General features: G+C 38.1%; 2 protein-coding genes across 2 annotated transcripts in view; both read right to left on the bottom strand.

The window, feature by feature from the left end:
* The window catches only part of LOC136856731 (cytosol aminopeptidase), a 187,581-nt gene that overhangs the window by 139,471 nt on the left and 24,358 nt on the right, over positions 1 to 23,752 (bottom strand). The window lies entirely within an intron of this gene.
* LOC136856729 (E3 ubiquitin-protein ligase COP1) lies at positions 5,963 to 12,672 on the bottom strand. Its single transcript, XM_067134807.2, has one exon. It carries the CDS (start codon positions 12,632 to 12,634, stop codon positions 10,652 to 10,654), a length of 1,983 nt encoding a protein of 660 aa, XP_066990908.1. The 5' UTR covers positions 12,635 to 12,672; the 3' UTR covers positions 5,963 to 10,651.

Raw genomic sequence — 23,752 nt, 5'->3', positions numbered from 1 at the left:
AAGAACACACTGGCTGGGTGTCTTCCCTCTTTATAAGGTAGGAGTATGTAGATCTTCAAACTATAAAGTTATTATTCTTTTACTAATTTTTGCTGAATAGGCCAGGAGAGGAGCGCAATAAAGTGCACCGGTACTGGTACCCAAAAGGCTCTCTCTGTGAAAGCCAGAAAGATGACAGCCACAGGGTAGCTGTCTCCTTAATTGCTCTCAGCTTGTTGGGAGTTCAGATATCTAGCCACTCCGATTCCCAGGCCGCCATAGCCAAGAACGAATATCCCTAGCGGGTACATTTACAGGTCTAGGAGGTAAAAAAATACCTCTTCGTTTGCAACATCATCCATAATTTAATTTCCCGCAATCTCAATATGGCTTGTAAGCCACGCAAAATTAATTCCAGTGCCAACATCACACAACCTGCCCAGGTCATGAATCTGCTGCCCCAGCGGGTGTTGCAGGAAACTAGTGTCAATACACTACGGAGAACTTAACGAGTTAGTACACATGAGAAAGTGGTTTCTTTTGTTACCTAGTACGAACTGAAAAAGCTTCTAAGATAGCGAAAAGCTCCGCAGGATACACACTACAGACACTAGGAAACAAGATCTTCATGCTTACATTATCAATGAGACGGGAGAAGAACCCATATCTTAGAGCCATTGGTGAAGCCGTCTCGTAGCTGGATACTGGTGAACAAAGTCCTGGAAATACCTCTGATAAACAAGGGAATCTGTGTTCACCTTGGGTCCAAGGAGTAGATATAGCCGTATATCCAGTCATGAAACCAACCACGGAAGTACCTCGCTAGAAGTCTGCTCAAGACAACCACCGATAGCCACAGCTGACTAACGACACAAGCTATCAATTCAATACTCAGCCAGCCGTGTGGCATTCAGCTGGTCTTGGTACCTCTGGTGATATTGAGTACTAAAGATGCTTTGATAGCTTGTACGTAGTGGCATTTCATGAATTTTGGCAGTGTATGTGAGGAGTAACTGCTGCCTCATTATTCAACTTAAATTGAGTAAGAGTTTCCACCTATTCAATACTTTATTTGCCCTGCATTAAATAGGACTAACACACATTATTTTAGGGCATATTTTGTCTTAATGTAAGACATCTTCACCTAATAGTTCACTTAAAATTGACAAAGAAAATAGATTTATAAATCACTTTTTAAAAAGTCATTTAAAATACATTATGTTACTGGTGTTTGCTTATGATTTGCAATGTCTTCTTCTTCTTCTTCTCCTAATGTAGAAGTTCTTATAATTGTTACAATTGTCGTAATCATAAATTGATGTATTGTGATCTATATCTAAGCTTCAAAACATTTAATGTATGTGCTATCGTTATTTATTTATTTATCTTAAAGGACATTGTAGTGGCTGGGGAAACTCCTCTCATAGTTGACGTTTTGATGGTTTGCTCCTTATCTACTAATAAGATGTTATTGAATATGGAGTCTATAAAGAGAAGAAAAGGAAAAAGAGAATAAGAGAGCAGTTTTGTTACCGTTGTTATTGTGTTTTGGAATATTGAAATATATCAAGTACTAACCTCGCTGCGGGTCCCATTCGATCTTGTTGTGTAGCTGGCTGATGCTTGACTATTTATGTCCAGCACAATAACAAGGTTCCTTCTCATGGTAACAAAACTACTCTCTTATTCTCTTTTCCTTTTCTTTTCTTTATAGATTCAATAACCAATAACATCTTATTTGCAGATAAGGAACAAACTATTAAAATGTCAACTATGAGAGGATTTTCCCCAGCCACTACAATGTCCTTTAAGATAAATAAGTAAGAGTAGCACATACATTAAATGTTTTTAAGCTTAGATATAGATCAAAATACATCAATTTACAACAATTGTAACAATTATAAGAACTTTTAAATTAGGAAGAGGAGGAGAAGGCCGGGTGAGTTGGCCGTGCAGCTGTGAGCTTGCATCCAGGAGATAGTGGTTTGAACCCCATTGTCAGCAGCCCTGAAGATGATTTTCCATAGTTTCCCATTTTCACACCAGGCAGATGTTGGGGCTGTACCTTAATTAAGGCCACGGCTGTTTCCTTCCCACTCCCAGGCTTCCCTATCCCATCGTCGCCATAAGACCTATCTGTGTCGGTGCAATGTAAAAAAAAAAAGGAAGGAGAAGAAGAAAAGATTGCATATCATAAGCAAACACCAGTGACAATGTTTTTTAAACGACTTTTTAAAAAGTGTTAAGATGTATTATCTGTGTCAATTTTAAATGAACTATTAAGTGAAGATGTCTTACATTAAGACAAAATATGTTCTAAAATAATATGTGTTAGTCGTATGTAATACAGGGCAAATAAAGTTTTGAATAGGTGGAAATTCTTACTCATTTTAAGTGGATTGGAGGTCAATACAGATTTAACCATGAAGTTTATAAACTGGCCTCCTTATTCGTAAAGGTGGAACTCCCACTTCAGAGAGTAGGCTGGGAATAGGGCGAGTACGGAAAGCTCCTTTTGCCAGCCTGGTGAACACTGTCTAAAAGGTTCAGCGTAGACCTTGATGCTGAACCATAAGTTGCACTACCACAGTCTATTTGGGAGAGGACAGATTCCACGTAGAAATGTAGCAGCACTGCATAGTCAGTCCCCCGCGAGGTGCTGCTGAGAAACTTAAGTATGTTAAGTCTCTTAATGCAGGCAACCTTCAGCTGACGGATGTGGGGCTGCCATGTTAGTCTCTTATCAAAATGGACACCCAGGAACTTGCAGGTATCTACCACTGGTAAGACACTGTTTCGCAAGTTGAGCTCTGGTTCAGGATGCACAAGGTGACGTTGACAGAAGTGCACAACTAAGGTTTTTGCCGCTGAAAGTCAAAAACCATGTTTCAGGGCCCATCTGTTGACTCTTTTAATAGCTTACTATAGCTGTCTTTCAGAAAACTCCATCCTTCTGGAGCTGTTAATGTAGTGATAAATCATTTACAAAAAGCAATGGAACAACTGCGGGCCTAGCAGTGGCAACAACGCCATTGATAGCAATTGCGAACAGCATTACACTCAATACAGATCCCTGTCGTACTCCATCTTATTGGACATAATATTCAGAAAATGCATTCTGTACTCAGACTCGAAAGAGCCAGAGGAACATGAAGTTCTCAACATTGGCAAATTTCCCCAAAATCCCTCACTGGTGTAGTGCGGAGATAATCCCATATTACCGGGTAGTATAGTAAGCCTTCTCCAGATCAAAAAACACGACGACTAGGTGTTCCTTTTGGAGAAACACCTCCTGAATCGCACTCCCCAGTCTGACCAGATGGTCAGCGGCAGACCGATGAGAGCAAAAACCACACTCGTAGGTAGTCAAGAGACATTCCTTTTCCATGGCCCTCACAAGTTGCCAGTTCACCATCCTTTCAAATAGCTTATAAAGTCCCTTTGTAAGACATAATGATCTATAACCGTGCAGAAGTTTTGGATCCTTACCTAGCTTGAGAACTGGTATCACAATTCCCTCCTGCCATTGATATGGAAACACTCCCACACTCCATATTCTGTGGAATAGGGTGAAGATATCCTTGAGACATTGGTCACTCAAACGTTTAAACATTTGATTGTGGATCTTGTCTGGTCCAGGATTCATGTCCCTGCACAGCACAAGTGCACTCTGCAATTTCCACTCCATGAAAGGCATGTTATAGAAATACGAAACACTAGAGGTGAAGGAGAGATGATTTGCCTCGGCTTCGCGCTTAATAGGCAGAAATGCAGGGTTGTATCTCCCAGAGCTGGATGTATTTGCGAAATGTGATGCGATGTGATCTGCAATGACTGAAGGAATTGTCATCTCCATTAATGGACTCTCTGGAGGCTGAGAGCAAGTTCTGCACACCAACAATACAGCGGAGTATGTCCCATCATGAAAGAGACATACTTTTCCCACTAACTTTCTTACTATCTCGAATCAATAAACAGGCTTTACTGCGGAGATGCTTACAATATGATAGGATTGGCCATCATAGGATTCTGACGATAATGCTTAAAAGCCCGTCAGCGATCACATATGGCTGCTTCAATTTTATTGGTCCACCATGGGACCTGTTTCCAGCGAGGGACACTGGACGAGGAAGGAATTGTTTCCTCCGCAGCAGCCAGAATTCCATTTGTAATGGAAGGAACGTGGTTGTCAATCGACTCCAGCATATCATTGGACATCACTGTGCATTTTGAAAATTCTGGCTAGTTAGCGCACTGAAGTAACCAGCACTTGGGTACTCTGGACCATCTTTGATTGAAGAGCGTTAAGTATTGGGAAGGGGTCACTATCTCGGAGGTCATTGTGTACTTGCCTCCATAATAGGGGAATTAGTGCGTGGAGGCACAAGGTGACATTGGCGTTTTACGGACTTCAGCTTTAGGCTTGGTGTATTCAAGTGCTGAGTACTGAGCTCCAGTATGGATGAACAGTCATCACACAAGACTCATTGATTCTGAATTGAATTCCACTATGCCCATAATAACTGGCACAATTCGATCTACACCAACTCATTGGCTCCCACCCGTATCTGGAATAATGCCATCTGACTTACGCAGATCCACCGCTCTCTTCAAGGAATTCAATAAAATCTTAAGGAACCCCGATCTACCTGTACATGAAGATCTACGAACTATCAACCAAAACAGATTGCGTTCACACCATCCAACTTTACATAACACCTTAGACATGGTTGCTAGAGGCTACAACTCAACTACAGAGTGGAAAAGACGGTGGGAAGCAGCAACGGAGATGCACCTGCACAGTATGTTTTCGAATGGCAAACTTCCAAGTGGATTCCAACTATCACGTAAAACATGGTCTGCTCTGAACAGAATAAGAACAGGCAATGGTAGATGCAGAGACATGTTTAAATGGAACAAGTTGCCGACACCTGCATGTGACTGTGGAGCTGCACGACAAACCATACATCATATTGTCAGAGTGTGTGAAATGCAGGCACACACAGGCAGCAAAGTGGATTTTCTGATGTCAACTCCAGAAGCAATACAGTGGATCAATGATCTTGACATTCAGTTGTAGGGAGCCTTTTCTTGTTATGTATATAATTTATTTCTGAACTCAACTTGATTGTATGGGCCATACGCTAAATAAATAAATAAATAAATAAATAAATAAATAAATAAATAAATAAATAAATAAATAAATAAATAAATAAGTAAGTAAGTAAATAAATAAATAAATAAATAAATAAATAAATAAATCAGAAATGGATTTACTTTCAACCATAATAGTTTCAACTTTTGAATTTGAATGGTACCATTATCTTCAACTGTTAATTAGTTATTAATAAATGACAACTTGTCAATATGTAAGAGGAGCAATACTTGATTGTTGAAAATTATTTCCTCTACTGAAACTTACTTAGAATTGGAAGTCCATCCAGGCAATGAAAGCAATATGCAAGAAAGGAATAACTGGCTACTCAATGAAGAAGAAAATTACACTTTTATGAACTAAAAAATAAATAACATTTTATTAACATACAAATATACAATTTCCAACAGAAGTGAAACCTTGTTACACATCACAGAAAACATGAAAATCAGGATTTTAACTTTAATCACACTATTAAAAATACTGTTTTTTATAACACAGTTAAAAAACAGAACTAAATACAGCTTTAATAACCAGTATTTCCAGTCAAACTTCAGTATAGATTCAAAATTTTACACATCCAGAAAAAAATATATAACAATTACTATGACCATCATGTAATAAAATATACTTTCAAAACTGAAACTTCTTTAAAAGTTTATTAAGCCATAATTCTCAATCCCCAAGAAATTTCTCCAAATAAACTAAAATATTCAGATAAATTAAAAGGAGATAGAAATACCATATTTAACAATTAAACAAAATTTCAAGACAAAACCCAGAATTTATTCAGCTTTTGTCAATATAAAATGAGTATCATTCTCTAAAAAAAAAAAATTACAGTCTAAACGGAATAAAGGCTGGGTTTTGCTTGAGAAAGTGGACAGTGAACAATGATTGCAATAAAAATAGATAACAAATACCCGGTATTCCAAAAGGTTCCATAATAATTGTTGAGGTCTTGCATAGCATCCAATAAATTACATTTCATATCCAGAACAATAATCACTAGTAAACTGGCTTATGGGCATTTTACAGAGAGATATTGTGGAAACAGAGTGTATACTACATTAGTTTTTCCTGTAATATAAATGTGTCAAAGTGTCAATAGACAAAACACTATTGCACACATGGAAAGGAATCATATAAAAAAATTTAAAATGACCAAAGAGGAAAGCTGTAAGTGCAGCAGAAAATAAAACTAAAATACTGCATTTCAATAACTTTTCAGGAGAGGAGGAAAGAAAAATACAGAATGGTGGGAGGGAGTGAGTTTCCTATGGAGGAAAAGATTGCATTGGAAAAATAAAAAGGCATATATGAGAAATACCACTCATATAAGTGAGATGTTTTGCACTTCATGAGGAACATAATATGAGGAGGAGGATGTAACAATATCAGAAGAAAAGTAAACAGGAGTATACACTTTTCTACACTTTCTGCCACGGTAGAATTATAGATTGAAACGAATTTGTACTATTGTTACCATTTTTATTAATCACTTTCAGTTTAAGTATTCATACCAATCCAGCTAAATCACTATACAAAATAACTAGTCCAAATATGTCTTTAAAGAAATAATTAATATTACAATTTACACCACCACAACTTTCATAAGAACTAACGAGTGGGGCATAGGGACATATAATTAAGTTATTACTTGTAAAAAAATAAATGAAAGGGCCAATCGCTGGAAGCGAAAAATTAGGTTTCGATAAAACCAGTATCTACAAACTTGATTTGCATTAATTGGGCAATAAAATCATTCTCTGCTTTAACTCTTTGCCGTCCCTAACGCTCCAGAGCGCTCAAATATTATAACCCGCCTGCCGTGCTGAACGCTCCAAAGCGCTCGCCATACTCGCGTTCATTAGAAGTGGGTTGAGAGAAATATTGGAGGGTCTTGTGAAACCACACTGTATTCCCTTGACTCAGCAAGCTGTAAGGAACTTGCTGAAAGCATTTCCTGTGTCTATTTCCCAAGCAGACCTACTTTATAAACTTCACCTTTCAGTAAGAGATTATTCATGTTCTAGTTCACACCATGTCGTCTAGTCGCGGAGTTGTGTAGAAAGGTATGAAAGAATGAGAAATTGGTTAGAAGTTAGTGGAGATAGTAAGCTTTTAGTTGTGGTTCAGAATTGTATTCTGATTAATGTAGTAGTGATAATGATTCCAAGAATCATGAGCGTGAACAAATACTGTGTGAAGATCGAAGGATAGGGCTACAAGAAATGTTACTAGTGATACCTGGAGTCACAATATTTGTTTCGATGAACTGAAAATAGTGGGGAAAATGCCGGTCCAAATCACGATTTACGTTCTGGGAGTTCAGAAAAAGATTTTTTGAATTATTTGTGGGATCGGAATTTAATGAGCTAGTAGGAGAGCAGACTAATATTCATGCCGAATATTTACAAAGAAAAACTGGCACTGTTGACACTACCTGGCAAGACACTAACACTGAAGAAATGAGGGCATATGTAGGAGTTCTAATTTATATGGGATTGGTTGTTTTACCTGAAAGAGATTACTTCCTAGGAGACTTTTGCGTGTGCCCGTTAGTAAGGCAAGCAATGACACAAACGGTTTAGGAAACTTGGCTACCAATATTTACATCTAAGTAGCCATGTAAACAGACCAAACCACACGATGAACATCACGATATACTGTACAAAGCAAGAGCGGCTCTGCAACTTACCGAAAAATTCGGAATTTTGTAAGCACCTGGCCGGTAACTCACAGTAGATGAAGCTATGATAGGTTTCAAGGGAAGATTTATCTTGAAACAGTACCTCCCAGGGAAACACACCAAATGGGGCATCAAAGCATGGGGCAAAGCTAACAGTGGAAATGGCTACCTTCTGAAATGTGAGATTTACAAGGGGAAGAATGAAACATGGGACCAGAATTTATTATTAGGAGAGCAGGTGGTTTTACACCTGACAGAGTCATACTGGGGAAAGTGGCATCACACTTACTTTGATAAATTTTTCAGTTCTGCAAAACTGATAAAATTATTGCTAACCCAATAATGTTAGCACAACCTATAGCTGTGTGACAACAAGGGTAAATAGAAAAGGTTGGCCTGATCAGTTTAGGAAACCTGCACAGTTGAAACTCAAGTGGGGAGAATGTAGGCAAATGCAAAATGAGGGTGTAACAGCAATAGTCTGGCAATATAAATATACTGTTCTCATGCAGTCAACAAATTCAGATTCTGTGAATGATGGTACAGTGAAGCGAAAAACCGGTAAAGCCAATTAAGAAATAGAAATTGCATGTCCTTGTGCTGCCATAAATTACACAAAACTTATGGGTGGAGTGGACATCAGTGATCAGAAAAGAGAATACTACGGGCTTGAGCGATTGTCTAAAAAATGGTGGAAATTTATTCATTTTGTGATCAATGTGTGCATTGTGAACAGTTTCATTCTTCGTGATGTAAGTAACCCACCAGCTCTCACAGCTCATGGAAACAGACAGCTGAACTTCCAGCGCAACTTGGTGCAACAGCTGATTGGGAACTTCACATCCTGCAAATGTATGGGCAGGAAAAGAAGTTTGCCCATCAGCTGTCCATCTCCTAAATTATTTCATTCTCTTGTGAAGACACCGGGTCGTGCCAAAGTGTGTGCTTTGTGTTTACAAATAAAAAATATGGTAACTTCTGGGAGAGGCAAACGAACGACATTCAAATGTAAGCAATGCGATCTACCACTGTGCAGGACGAGGTGCTTTTTGAAATACCATCAGGAGCGAAATATGAATATTCAAAATTAGGGTGAGTACACATTTATATGCACTAATCATTTAGGAGTGAAATTACATTTGTATCTTTATTTGTATGACTTCTAGTTATTTTCTTTTAAAGGGCGATATTTATGCTGCTGTGCCTATTGGGATTACAGGACCCTGTCAGAAAACACGGTAATTACGGCCGGGCATCCGCCTTTAAGTGGGGAACAGCAAAGGGTTAAAATCACATTTCTAATTTACATCACAGAAGACAACAATTTTAACTTCCATCACAGAATAATGCATGTCAGAGGGAAAGTTTTAATATAAAAATGAAAACTGGAACAATATGTCATAAAAAGGATTAGCTCATACATCTTACTTTTATCACTTGTTCAAATTATAACACAATGAACTTCTAAAAATACATCTGTAGCTATTTTACACAGAAAATCTAGATGTACCACGTTGGGCAGGGATCGAAAGATACCTAACAAATTACAATATACTGTACGTAGGCTGATCAACAAAGACTGAGACTGATTTTTTCCTGTAGCTTTCGTGATAGTTTCCTATCTGTAACACAAATATTTGACAAGAGCTGGTTTTTATGTATAATGTCCGTAGGTGGCAGCACTCTCGTATCGGTAGGTTGGTAGTAATGCTCTATTGTGTAGGCGCTACGTGCATTTCGCATACCAGACAATGAAGGTGACGCGAGAAGCGGTGCAATCAAATTCTGTTTTTGTTTAAACCATACAGCCGCTGAAACTTAGGAAAAGCTGAAGCAAGCGTATGGTGAAGATGCACTACCTCGTGCAACAGTGTTTAGGTGGTTCAAGCACTTCAAAGAAGGCCGACTTGTCTGTGTTAAGCAAGGTGGGCCTGGTGTTTCGGCTTCTGCTGTGACTGAAGTCAACATCAACACAGCTGCTGTGATTGTCCGTGAGGATCGGCGGATAACATTATGTACCCTCAGTGAAATGTTGAGAATTTCATATGGGAGTGTCTTTACGATTATGCACAATCATCTCCATATGACCCGAGTTTGTACCCGTTGGGTGCCACGTCTATTGACTCCCAAACAAAAGGCTGTGCGAATGGAGACAAGCCATGAGGTGCTGCGTCTCTTTGCTGATGGAGGGGATGCGTTAATCACTATGAAACAGTGCTCAAAAAAAGTGAGGCAATACTCAAGGACCTGACAAAGAAGGGTCTGCAGAATGTGTTCAAGGCCTGGCAGAGACTCTATAAAAAGTGCACTGAAGTAGGAGGGGACTACTTTGAAAAAAATGATGTAAACATTGAAATAGAGTAATAAACATCTGTGAAAAAAAAAAATCAGTCTGTCTTTGTTGATCAGCCCTCATATTAGCACTGTACAATATACTTGAGATTTGTTCTCAACAATAGTAGGCAAATAAATAATTCATTGTTAATATTATTTTCAACCTCAAAATGAGAAACCAATCAAAAGATAATTATTTTAGAACAAGGAAATCGGTCTGTTGTGATCTTGCTACGAATGTGACAACTCTGACAAGAATTTCTACATCCTAATTCACATTGCTGAAAGTGGATGTTTCCCATTTTAGTGACAAATACTAAGTTATCAGCTATCATTCAGCAGCAGATATTCTAGAGTTCTTACAAAATACTGACTTAGATTGGCATCTGTAATATAATAGCATGTACATACAAGTTTGAGCACCTCACTAATTCACCGACTACTGATTGCAACAACGATTGGTAAACTGTGCACAACGTAACATTTACACTCTACACTAGTTCCAGCACCTTAATAATTCCTTGACTATTGGCAGCAACAACTACATTAGAGTGCTGGCGCCAACAAACAGCAGAAACAAATTCGTTAACATCATCCTCCTTTCTGTCCTTTTCTAAAACACTTCTTAACGCATCAAATTTGAAACTGAACAGTTGTTTGGTGAGTCCCTTGTAATAGACATACAATGCATTGTTTTCTGAACCACATGCAACATAATCTCCATCAGTAGCCAATCCAACAAAGTTCTTTTCATTGATATGTCCAACAAATGATCGCAAACAATGAGGATTATGGATATTCCACATTTTAAGTTGGCTATCTGTTGATGCCGAGACAATTTCCTCTTTGTTTAAAAATTTTACATATGAAACAGCTTTCCGATGCCCTTTAAATACAGAAAGAGCTTCTTTCATGTTTCGTAAATCATAATAATGGACACAATGATCAGCGGAGCCAAAAGCCAGATGGCACGAGCTACGGGGATTGAACTTCACACAACACACATTCGCTTTCGCCTCTAGGGATGCCACTGAATGGTCAATATTAAGTGACCATAATTTGACACGAGCATCGTCTGAACCTGATGCTATGAGACGAGTATCAACATCATTGAAGTCCACACTCCAACAGCGTTTCTCATGCTCTTGGAACGTTTTAGTTCGCTGGCCAGTAACAGCATCCCACACTGTTACTGTGCCCTCGTAGTCACTACTAGCTAATGTCCCTTTATGGTATGAATTCCAGCTAACACATGATATCTTCGAACTTGATGTCATTTCAACACAGGGATAATGAATATCTACAGTATCACGAATCACTGCTCCATAATCAAAAACTTTAATTTTCTTGGTAACACCAGCTATGGCAAAAAATTCATTGTCCTTATCAAATTCAATACTAGACACAATGGTAGAGTTATTGAATATATCACTAGAATAATTCAGAGTTGCCAAAGGTCGCAGCATGTTGTACCTAGAAAACTTCACTAAATTTTCCCTAAAAATATCCAAACCAGAACTTCCTGATACAGAACTTGAGGAAGGAGCAGTTTTATCAACATTTCCAAACATGAGTTCTTTAGCCCTAGATGTAAAATAACACTGAACAAAATCATCAAAATGTGCATGCATACGTTTTCGTCTAACTGCTAGAGTTGTAGCAGAACTATCCAATGTTTTATTACTGCCATTGAAACCATCACTCCCAGAAACTTCAGCAACAGTTCCACTATCTTCCCTTTTCAACACTGCAGCTGAATCAGTCCCTTCTGAGATGATGCTATCATCATGGCTTAAAGCTTCTGCTTCAAGCTTTGGACATTTATTTTGAACATCTTTTAAAATGCCCTCTACTTCATCAATGTCTTTCTTGATAAGTGCCACTTCCTTGGTCAGCTGAGTCAATTGCTCTTCCTTTTGCTGTAATAAATGTTTTAAGAATTCATGAAGTAGACGATTTTGAGCTGCACATGATTCAGCTTCCAAGAGATGTTTCCTTTGAGTCAGAACTTCTAAGATAACATTGACATCTGGCAAAGTCAGATTCTGAGATTCAGTGGCTACAAAATCTCTGAGCCCATCTGCTGGACCCTGCAAACTATCTCCAGAGCTATCCCTTGATAAGCCAAGCTCTTTTGTACCCATTACACGCGTCTTATACTTGGATACAAGTTCATTCAGCAAAAAATTAGGGAAAACATGCTCCCTACCACTGAGCGCAAAACTACATTTTGGACAACGCCCACTAGTTTCCAAGGATTTAGAAATGCAACGATAGCAAAATGTGTGGCCACACCTAGTTATATGGGCTTCTTCAATCAACTCAAAGCAAATGGGACACAAATAGTCATTGTTCTTATCTTCAAAAGAGCCTCCAATGCCATTTAGAACAGCAGGATGGTGACGTTTTGTAGGTCGAGCACGTTGTGGTGTGGTGGATGATGAAGGACTGCCACTACTTCTACCCGAAGCCATTTTTGAATTGATTAGCAGCTAAGTGGCTTTAATGAATGCCTCAGCATGGCCTGAAACAAGATAATGCCGGTATATAATATAAATTTCTGCCACGATTCTAACTAAAAAATTCTACTAGGATCTCTGAAAAGAATGAGGAACTACTTGCACCTAAAGCATCATCATGTGATGCAAATTAACTATACTAGTTGTAGCAAAATATTGTTTCAGGTCAAACTGCATTGATAATTCTGAAAATTAAACATAACTAAAAGGAAGAAGGACAAAATGTGTGCATATCACACAGCTTTACAGAATGTCTACACCTGCAAAAATTTTAGTTGCTTTGCTAGCACATCATTTTTACAGTATAAGAATGATGCAATCCAAACCCAATCCAAGGGACATCAAATGATAAAAGTAAGAACAAAACATCACTACAACTTTAGAAATGGATCAATTTACATACCGTACTTTAATCACTAAGTCCTACATCTATATAGAAATTCTAGAATTAATTTCAGTCTGGAAAACAGGCAGTCAGAGTCGCAGTGACAACTAACAGTATGCAGATGAGTACGGGAAACAAGTGTACATAGAAAAAATTGACATTTTGTACAAGTGTCTAACATGCAGGCAAATGGAAAAAGTGCCAAAAATATAATATGAAAAAATAACAAACAGGATTGCTGAAGAAAGTAAAAAATAATACCAAACACAAAGGGTCCAACAGATTAAGAAAAATGTGATAGATAATAGAAAATACTAGAGTTGAATCTTTCACAATCTATAAGACTACTATTACATTACTCCGGTGCAGTCTTGCACAGCCAATGTGAGCCGACAAGTTTTGATGGTTTCCCGAGATATTAGGCTGCACAAACATATTAAAAGTGTCAATGTTTCAGTGACACTACAGTAGTCCTTGTCAAGATGAAATGGTTTTCAATACAATACCATAATAGTAGAAAATACAGTACTCCTTTTACGACAGTAGAAACCTGCTTATCCAAGATAATTTGGGACTGAGGGTACCTCGGATAGCTAAAAACTGTGATAAGACGGAACATGTAGTAAATCATGGTTTTTAGATTAGAAATGATCAAATTGTTGCTGCTGATGTAATACAAATATTTAATTAATTCAACCTGTCTTATAAAAATGGAAATCTTATGTATGGTACTTAACACAGTAAGCACTAATAACTCTTTTAAATCAAGTTAAACTTTCTTTGCAAAAAAAAAAAAGTTCTGTATTATTTCTTGTTGAACTTGTTACTCCTCTTACTCGCAGCTGCCATGTGCTTTGGACCCCTATTGTTCTATGTAGGCCAAGGCTGCTTCATCATGTGCAGACCATCTGTGTAAGAAATGCAATCAATGCCCTGTTATCAATTTAGTCAAAGTCTTCCAAATGTAAAACTTCAATAAAGGCACTGTCTGTTAGTTCCTGCTCTCTGTCTCCATTCCATTAACTATGACATCCTATTGGTTCACAGACTCAATAACAGGAAGACTAAGAGACATAAGTTTGTTAACTTCAATCTTACGGTTGTAGTTTGCGGAGTGCAGTGTTATGAATTTTACCGTTAATTTAATTAATGATGTTGACAAAACAAGTGCCTTGGTCAACACAATGCTTCATAAGTGGGTTTACACTGTATCATTCCTGATAATGGTCTTAATGAAATCACACTGTGAGGAGATGATTATTTTCCCAGCTTCCAAAATCCTTACAGCAAGTGGAAGTCACCTAATCACTAATTACAGTACTGATTTTAGTGTAGAAAGTCACTGTGATGTATACATTTTGATTACAGACTGTAACATATTTCAGTGTTTGGTTTCTTCATGATCCTCTATTTGAAGGTAGCAGTGTAGTCTCTTTTGTTTCTAGACAACATACTTGGAAATCATCCAATAAGTAGGCCTATAACCATTATCTCCCAAGTCATTGCTTCACTACAATCAAGCAAAATAGCCACCTAGGCAACCCTCATGACAAGGCTTACCACCATATTCATGCACTTCACCTAAAACTAGCTTTTCTAACTGTTGCTGACAGGTTAGTTTTATTATTACTGCAACAGTGCTGTCATCTAGCAGATATAAGTGGCAGCAGTAAAGACAAAGCATACTTCAACTAAGAGCAGTCAGTGTAATGTTATTGTTGATTAGTCTTGGAGGCTCTGGAACATGTGCATAAGCAGATAAAAGTGTAATTTATTCCATGGAGAACCATTGGTAATACAAAGAAATACCAAGAATTTTAAGAACACTTTTTGGCCTATATTATGTGATAGGACTAATCATTTGCAAATTATTTTGGTTATAGCAGACAAAACATGCACAAGTTCAGTAAATACCTACATATTAATGACTGGCATTTTGAAAAAGTTAATTACTGAAAAATCCGTATAGGTTTGTATTTAAATCGAATATGAGAGATATATCCATACCAAATTTACGCTCAATTTGCCCAGCAGTTTGGGTATGACTGAGCAAGAGAGAAACACAATCTCATTTTGCAAATAATTTTTCAAACAATATACTTTCAGGTTATATTTTGAAATAAAACAGTCAGTAATGTGACAGTGTGACCAATGTTTCTCTCTGATACACTCCCAATCCCTTGCACTACTACACTCACAACACACCTTGGACAACTGCACGTTCAAGTTAGTTTAATGCCAAAAAAAAACATCCTGAGCAAAGAGATTGAAAGCAATGAGGTAGGTGGGCTAGAAAATTCGTCAAAGGAGTTGGGTGGGTAAGACACGTGCATGCTGTAAGTCCAGAAACAAACGTACATTACCCACCACCTGCTATTACTTCCTCTATTTCTTTTAACATCTATATATATAAAATAAGAATTTTGTCCATACATTGCTCAGAATTTAAAAAGAATGATATTTCTGTATCGGCCGTGTCCACAGTAATAAGGAAATGCACTTTTAATTTTCCGTAATTTCTGTCTGTCTGTACATCATGAGAAAATGGCTGAAGAGAATTTAATGAAAATCAGAAAAAAATGGGGAATAAGTTGCTACAATCTCGGCCAAATGCTAAATGTGAATGCCTACAATATAGAAAGTTCATAAAATTGATCAACAATAACATTATATCGACCACTGTTTGTTGTGATGTGCTTTGTGTCTTCTGCTGCCACTCATCTCCGATACGTGGGATTACTGCTGCGTATCGAGTACAACAGCCTGCCTGAATATTGGCAGGAAGTAGCTGGGGAGTTAGCTCTCTTCTTTAATATGCCATTCCTCTGTTCATAAAATGTCTGATACTGGTATGTAACACAGTGGTTCATCATAGCATTCCAGTTATTCGATCCTTACTCTGAGGAACAGATTGGATTGAAATGAGCAGCGAGCACACTTAACAGAATAATGGCAAAGGAGTGATCGCGACTGTCTGTGGCCTGTTTGGACTGTTAGATCGGCAATGTAGTACTGTTTGTTATAAGAGAGAAAGTGTGCGGTTTTTCATTTGATCGAGTATTTCACATGATAGCATTGATTTTAATCGCGTCATTCCTACTGACGTCATTGTAATGACCTATGTTGAAATTTCAGTTGGGAAAACCACATAGACAATCTTTCTGAGAATTCATAGAGAAGCACAGGTATATCAGCTAGTTTGAAATAAAAGGCTGTAACATTTACACTGACTGACAGAGCAAATGCAACACCAAGAAGGAGTGGTCAGAACTTTATGCCAATTGCAGGGTAGACTGACGTCACTGAGGTATGCTCATGATGTGAAATGCGCCGCTGTGCTGCGCACGTAGCGAATGATAAATGGGACACGGCGTTCGCGAATGGCCCACTTCGTACCGTGATTTCTCAGCCGACAGTCATTGTAGAACGTGTTGTCGTGTGCCACAGGACACGTGTATAGCTAAGAATGCCAGGCCGCCGTCAACGGAGGCATTTCCAGCAGACAGACGACTTTACGAGGGGTATGGTGATCGGGCTGAGAAGGGCAGGTTGGTCGCTTCGTCAAATCGCAGCCGATACCCATAGGGATGTGTCCACGGTGCAGCGCCTGTGGCGAAGATGGTTGGCGCAGGGACATGTGGCACGTGCGAGGGGTCCAGGCGCAGCCCGAGTGACGTCAGCACGCGAGGATCGGCGCATCCGCCGCCAAGCGGTGGCAGCCCCGCACGCCACGTCAACCGCCATTCTTCAGCATGTGCAAGACACCCTGGCTGTTCCAATATCGACCAGAACAATTTCCCGTCGATTGGTTGAAGGAGGCCTGCACTCCCGGCGCCCGCTCAGAAGACTACCATTGACTCCACAGCATAGACGTGCACTCCTGGCATGGTGCCGGGCTAGAGCGACTTCGATGAGGGAATGGCGGAACGTCGTGTTCTCCAATGAGTCACGCTTCTGTTCTGTCAGTGATAGTCACCGCAGACGAGTGTGGCGTCGGCGTGGAGAAAGGTCAAATCCGGCAGTAACTGTGGAGCGCCCTACCGCTAGACAACGCGGCATCATGGTTTGGGGCACTATTGCATATGATTCCACGTCACCTCTAGTGCGTATTCAAGGCACGTTAAATGCCCACCGCTACGTGCAGCATGTGCTGCGGCCGGTGGCACTCCCGTACCTTCAGGGACTGCCCAATGCTCTGTTTCAGCAGGATAATGCCCGCCCACACACTGCTAGCATCTCCCAACAGGCTCTACGAGATGTACAGATGCTTCCGTGGCCAGCGTACTCTCCGGATCTCTCACCAATCGAACACGTGTGGGATCTCATTGGACGCCGTTTGCAAACTCTGCCCCAGCCTCGTACGGACGACCAACTGTGGCAAATGGTTGACAGAGAATGGAGAACCATCCTTCAGGACACCATCCGCACTCTTATTGACTCTGTACCTCGACGTGTTTCTGCGTGCATCGCCGCTCGCGGTGGTCCTACATCGTACTGAGTCGATGCCGTGCGCATTGTGTAACCTGCATATCGGTTTGAAATAAACATCAATTATTCTTCCGTGCCGACTCTGTTTTTTCCCCAACTTTCATCCCTTTCGAACCACTCCTCCTTGGTGTCGCATTTGCTCTGTCAGTCAGTGTATTTATTGTTACTAACAATGATGCCGAATGGTGTAGTTGGTTTGCTAATTTTAACTGTCTGAGGGCAGTACAGAGTAATTCAAACATAGTTGGCATAAAATAAGCCCCCCCCGGTCGGTATTTGATGTAACACATGACTTATTTAGTATTGACAGTCTTCTTCTTTAGTTACAGCATTGCTGGCTACAAAGAGTAAAATTTAAATAGTTTCTTTATTGTGCAACTCACTGTTGACTGCTAACCAGGCATTATTAATTAGATGTAACATGCATAGTTCTGCGTCTACTCCAAGAGCATGCACAATGAGTGATTTTCACCTAATGGATGCTGAAATATTCTCAGAGATAGCTCATTCGTCTGAAGACGATGACAGTGATATTACTATTAGTAAAAATGAAGACTGAACTAAAAATATCACAGCTCTATACCGTTCAAAAAATTAAAAGTAACTTATAAGAAAGTGAGTTAGACTACCATCATAATATGTTCATCATGCAAGAGATACACTAACACAGTTCCAAAACTGTTATCCACCAGATGTGTAGAAAACACAGTGAAAGTTATTATTTATCAGACTGAAAGTAGAACATTGAAAATATTTGCATTTTAACAATAGATCAGTCAGCTGTTTATTTAGGGCAAGTCACTGAAAGGTTGACAGCTGATAATGTGCCCAATCAATCAATCAATCAATCAATCAATCAATCAATCAATCAATCAATCAATCAATCAATCACTACTGATCTGAATTTACGACAATCGCCAAGGTAGCATAATCCCTATCTGTTGTTTTCTTAGCCTTTTCTTAAATGATTGCAAAGAAATTGGAAAGTTATTGAACATCTCCCTTGGTAAGTTATTCAATCCCTAACTCCCCTTCCATTAACGAACATTTGCCATGATTTGTCCTCTTGAATTACAGCTTTATCTCACTATTGTGATCTTTCCTACTTTTAAAGACATCAGTCGTACTTACTTAGCTACTGATGTCATTCCACACCGTCTCTCCACTGACAGCTCGGAACACACCACTTATTACAAGTTATGAATGTCATTTTTTTGGTCCGTATTGAGTTTCAATATAATATTTTTTAAAATTTTCTACTTATTCAATACAATATTGTGGAAAATTTTAAAAATAAAACTTAGATATTTAATATTACATAACTCTCAGTCGAGCAGCTCGTCTCCTTTCTGCCAAGTCGTCCCAGAACAAACTTTCAAACATTTTTGTAATGCTACTTTTTTTGTTGGAAATCACCCACAACAAATCAAGCTACTTTTCTTTGGATTTTTTCCAGTTATTGAATCAAATAATCCTGGTGAAGGTCCCATACAGTGGAACCATATTCTACTTGGGGTCTTACCAGAGACTTATATGCCCTCTCTTTTACATCCTTACTACAACCCCTAAATACCCTCATAACCATGTGCAGAGATCGGTACCATTTATTTACAATCATATTTATGTGATTACCCCAATGAAGATCTTTCCTTATATTAACACCTAGGTACTTACAATGATCCACAATAGGAACTTTCACACCATCAATGCAGTAATTAAAACTGAGAGGACTTTTCCTAGTTGTGAAACTGACAACCTGACTTTTAACACCGTTTATCATCATACCATTGCCTTTTGTCCATCTCACGACATTATTGAGGTCATTTTGCACTTGCTCACAATCTTGTAACTTATTTATTACTCTATACAGAACAACATCATCTGCAAAAAGCCTTATCTCTGATCCCACTTCTTTATTCACAACACTGATATATATAAGAAAACATAAAGGACCAATAATACTGCCTTGAGGAATTCCCCTCTTAATTTTTACAGGGTCAGATAAAGATTTGCCTACTCTAATTCTCTGAGTTCTATTTTCTAGAAATATAGCAACCCATTCAGTCACTCTTTTGTCTAGTCCAATTGCACACATTTTTGCCAGTAGTCTCCCATGATCTACCCTATCAAATGCCTTAGATAGGTCAATCACGATACAGTCCATTTGATTCCTGAATCCAGGACGTCTGCTATATCTTGCTGGAATCGTACAAGTTGAGGTTCAGTGGAATAACAATTCCTAAATCCAAACTGTCTTCTATCGAACCAATTATTAATTTTGCAAACATGCCTATTATAATCAAAAAGAATGCTTTCCCAAAGCTTACATGCAATGCATGTCAAACTGACTGGCTTGTAATTTTCAGCTTTATGTCTATCAACCTTCCCTTTATAAACAGGGGCTACTGTAGCAACTCTCCATTCATTTGGTATAGCTCCTTCATGCAAACAATAATCAAATTAGTACTTCAGATATGGTACTATATCCCAACTCATTGTCTTTAGTATATCCCCGCGAAACCTTATAAATTCCAGCTGCTTCATTAGTTTTCAACTTTTGTATTTTTCTGTAAATGTCAGAGTTATCATAGGTGAATTTTAATACTTATTTAGTATTAGTCACCTCCTCTATCTGGACATTATTCTTGTAACCAACAATCTTTACATACTGCTGACTGAAGATCCTTGCATATACACTCCCCTTGTTCATTAATGATTCCTGGAATGTCCTTCTTGGAACCTGTTTCTGCCTTAAAGTACCTATACATATCCTTCCATTTTTCACTACAATTTGTATGACTGCCAATTATGCTTGCCATCATGTTATTCTTAGCTGACTTATTTGGTAGATTCAATTTCCTAGTAAGTTCCGTTAATTTCTCCTTACTTCCACAGCCATTTCTAATTCTATTTCTTTCCAACCTGCACCTCCTTCTTAGTCTCTGTACTTCTCTGTTATAACATTATGGATCTTTAACATTCCTTACCACCTTTAAAGGTACAAACCTCTTTTCACATTCCTCAACAACAGCTTAAAACCCATCCCAGACCAAGTTGAAATAAACTCTTACTGTTGAATGATATCTTCAGTAGATTGTAAGGAATGTAAAATAAGTTGTTAAATGCTGTTTGTATAAATATCTTCAATATCCCAGAAACTTGACTATGTGGTACTCACAAAGTACCCCTCCCCCACCATTGGTATACAAAGAAATAAAGAATAGATTGGCATTCCTAGGGTTCAATGTGTTCTATCTCAGAAACCATTCAGAATAGGACATATGTTCATTATGTTCTTGCTTCAAATGATCATTTCTGTCATATCCCTGAATATCGACCATTCCACCTGGGACACACTGTATAGAAAAATTCAGGCCCAATATGTACCAATGTCTGATACAAAAGTGTTTCAATTTACGGTTGTTATCTGTTCATATCAGCAAGCATTCGTCCCATAACTTCCCGTTCATAAATATATTGAACCACCCTGCTGTGACTTATGAAGTAGAGATTGTCTGAGAACATCCTATATAGATAACTTGGGTCTGTAAACTACAATGGCAGACATTAGTTTAAGACCGATGAGCAGTAGTGAAAAGGAAATTAAATTAAATGAATTTTTATTAATCCTATATTTATAAAAAAAAATAACGTGCTGACTGACAGATTCATCATTGCCGAGACAAAACTACTGGTCATAAAGAAATGACATTTTGGGGAATACATTTATGTTAGAGTGTAAGTGCTCACGAAAGGAGGATTTTTGGATATTCCATCGCTAAGGGGGTGAATTGTTTAAATGAGTATACCTATATCTCGAAATTTTAACAGTTTACAGACGTAAAAATTGGTATTTGGATTCTCCTTTAAAAATAAGGAATTTTTTTCTGAAAATGCCCTTAAGGGGGGGGGGATGAAAAAAAGGTTAAAAAGGGTTTGAATATCTTTCATGAGGATATTTTTATCTCAAAAAAGATGTTACTGACATTACAAATGGTATTTGGAGTCTCCTTTAAAAATTAAGAAACACATTTTTTTGTTTTTGGAAAATCCACTTAAGAGTAAGTGAAAAACGGAGTGAATTTTTATAACAAGCATATCTCAAAAACTTAACATGTTACAAGCATGAAAATTGGTATTTCTAATCTCTTGTAGAAATAAACATGTATTTTGCAGTGGTGTTTCAACAGCGTACTAGCACCAACGTCTTGGAAAAGTGCAGCATTCCAACTGATGAGCCCGCTGCTGCACTGGGGTGAAATGCTGGTAATTTCACGACTGAAAAAGCCTGAAGACTTAAGAGCTTGAATGTATTTTTTTTGTTTTTGGAAAAACATCTTTTGGGGGTGGCGGTAAGAGGGATGAAAAGCGGTTGAATTATTTTTTATTAGGATATCTCATAAAATGCAAGACATGTTACAGATGTGGCTTTACGTCACATCAACACAGATAGGTCTTATAGCGATGATAACTGGTATTTGGAATCTCCTTTAAAAATAAAGAAACCTGAATTTTTTTAGGGGGGGGGGAAATCAACTCAAGAATGGGAGGATGAAAAAGGAGTCAAATTATTTTCTTTTTGTGAGGATACTTAGCCTACATCTCAAAAAATTGCACATATTACAGATGTGAAAATTGGTATTTGGATTTTCCTTTATAAATAATTTTTTTTTGCTAGTTGCTTTACATCGCACTGACACAGATAGGTCTTATGGCGACGATGGGACAGGGAAGGAAGCGGCCGAGGCCTTAATTAAGATACAGCCCCAGCATTTGCCTGGTGTGAAAATGAGAAACCACGGAGAACCATTTTCAGGGCTGCCGACAGTGGGGTTCGAACCTACTATCTCCCGAATACTGGATACTGGCCGCACTTAAGCGACTGCAGCTATCGAGCTCGGTAAATATAAATAATGAAATACACAGTTTTTGTTCTTGGAAAAACCACTTGAGGGGATAAAAAGGACTGAAAGAGAATTCTTTTTGTTAGGATATCACAAAAACTGAACGTTACAGGCATGAAAATTGGTATTTGAAATCTCCTTTTAAAAATAGACAAACACATGCTTTCTTGTTTCCACTGAAAAATGGGTTGAATACCTTTTATGAGGATACTTGTATCTCAAAAACTGAAGATGTTACAGACATGAAAATTAGTAACTTACTTTGAATCTCGTTTAAAAATAAACATACTTTTTGTTTTCAGAAAATCCACTTGGGGGAGGGGGAGGGGCTTGAAAAGAAGTGAAGTAGGGATTGAATTATTTTTATTATGATAATATACATATATATATATATATATAAGGCAATATCCTCTCTGATCATATATCAACGCCCAGGCAAAACTACTCTACATAAAAAAATTAACAAAGAAATTTTTGAGATACATTGCTATAATAATGTAGGCAATGACTGCTGCTTTATGAACTAGGTGTTAAATAACACAAGTTTAGAAACAAAAATATTCATTTCTCTGAAACCGTTTGACATACAAGGTTGAATATTTCACATGATGGTTGCTCCTGTATGTCTTAAATTTTGAATAAAACATGGTTTTTAAATAATACACCTTTAACTGGGGTGGGGGCTATGACAAATATTTTCTCTCAAACTGTTTGGCATAAGAGTTTGAAATTCACATGACAATTGCTCCTATACATACGCCTTAGATTTTAAATAAAAAATGGTCTTAAAATAATTCACTCCTAAGGGGTTTTGACTGGGAAGGGGAGGCCTAAACGCATAAATATTTATACCTCTGAAACCAACTGACATGAGCCTGGAATTTCACATTATAGTTGCCCTTATATGGAATAGAATAATAAAATGTGGTCTTATAACAATATAACCCTAAGGGGGATTTGACTGGAGGGGGATAGCTGACGACATAAATATCAATTTCTCTCAAACCATTTGACATACGAGCTTGAAATTTCACATGATGGTTGGGGCCGATGACCTTCGATGTTAGGCCCCTTAAAACAACAAGCATCATCAACAAGCATCACATGATGGTTGTCCTATATCTCTGAGATATTAAATAGCAAGTGGTCTTAAAGTAATACACCCCTAAGGTGTTTTGACTGGGAGGGTAAGGACTGAAAACATAATTATTCATATCTCTGAAACTGTTTGCCTTACTTTGTTGACATTGAACATAATGGCTGCTCCTATTATTATTATTATTGTCTTTATTGGCC

This window comes from Anabrus simplex, chromosome 1, assembly GCF_040414725.1.
Source record: "Anabrus simplex isolate iqAnaSimp1 chromosome 1, ASM4041472v1, whole genome shotgun sequence".
Lineage (NCBI taxonomy): Eukaryota > Metazoa > Arthropoda > Insecta > Orthoptera > Tettigoniidae > Anabrus > Anabrus simplex.
The sequence above is the reverse complement of the archived record's forward strand: the minus strand, read 5'-3'. Positions and strand labels throughout refer to the sequence as shown.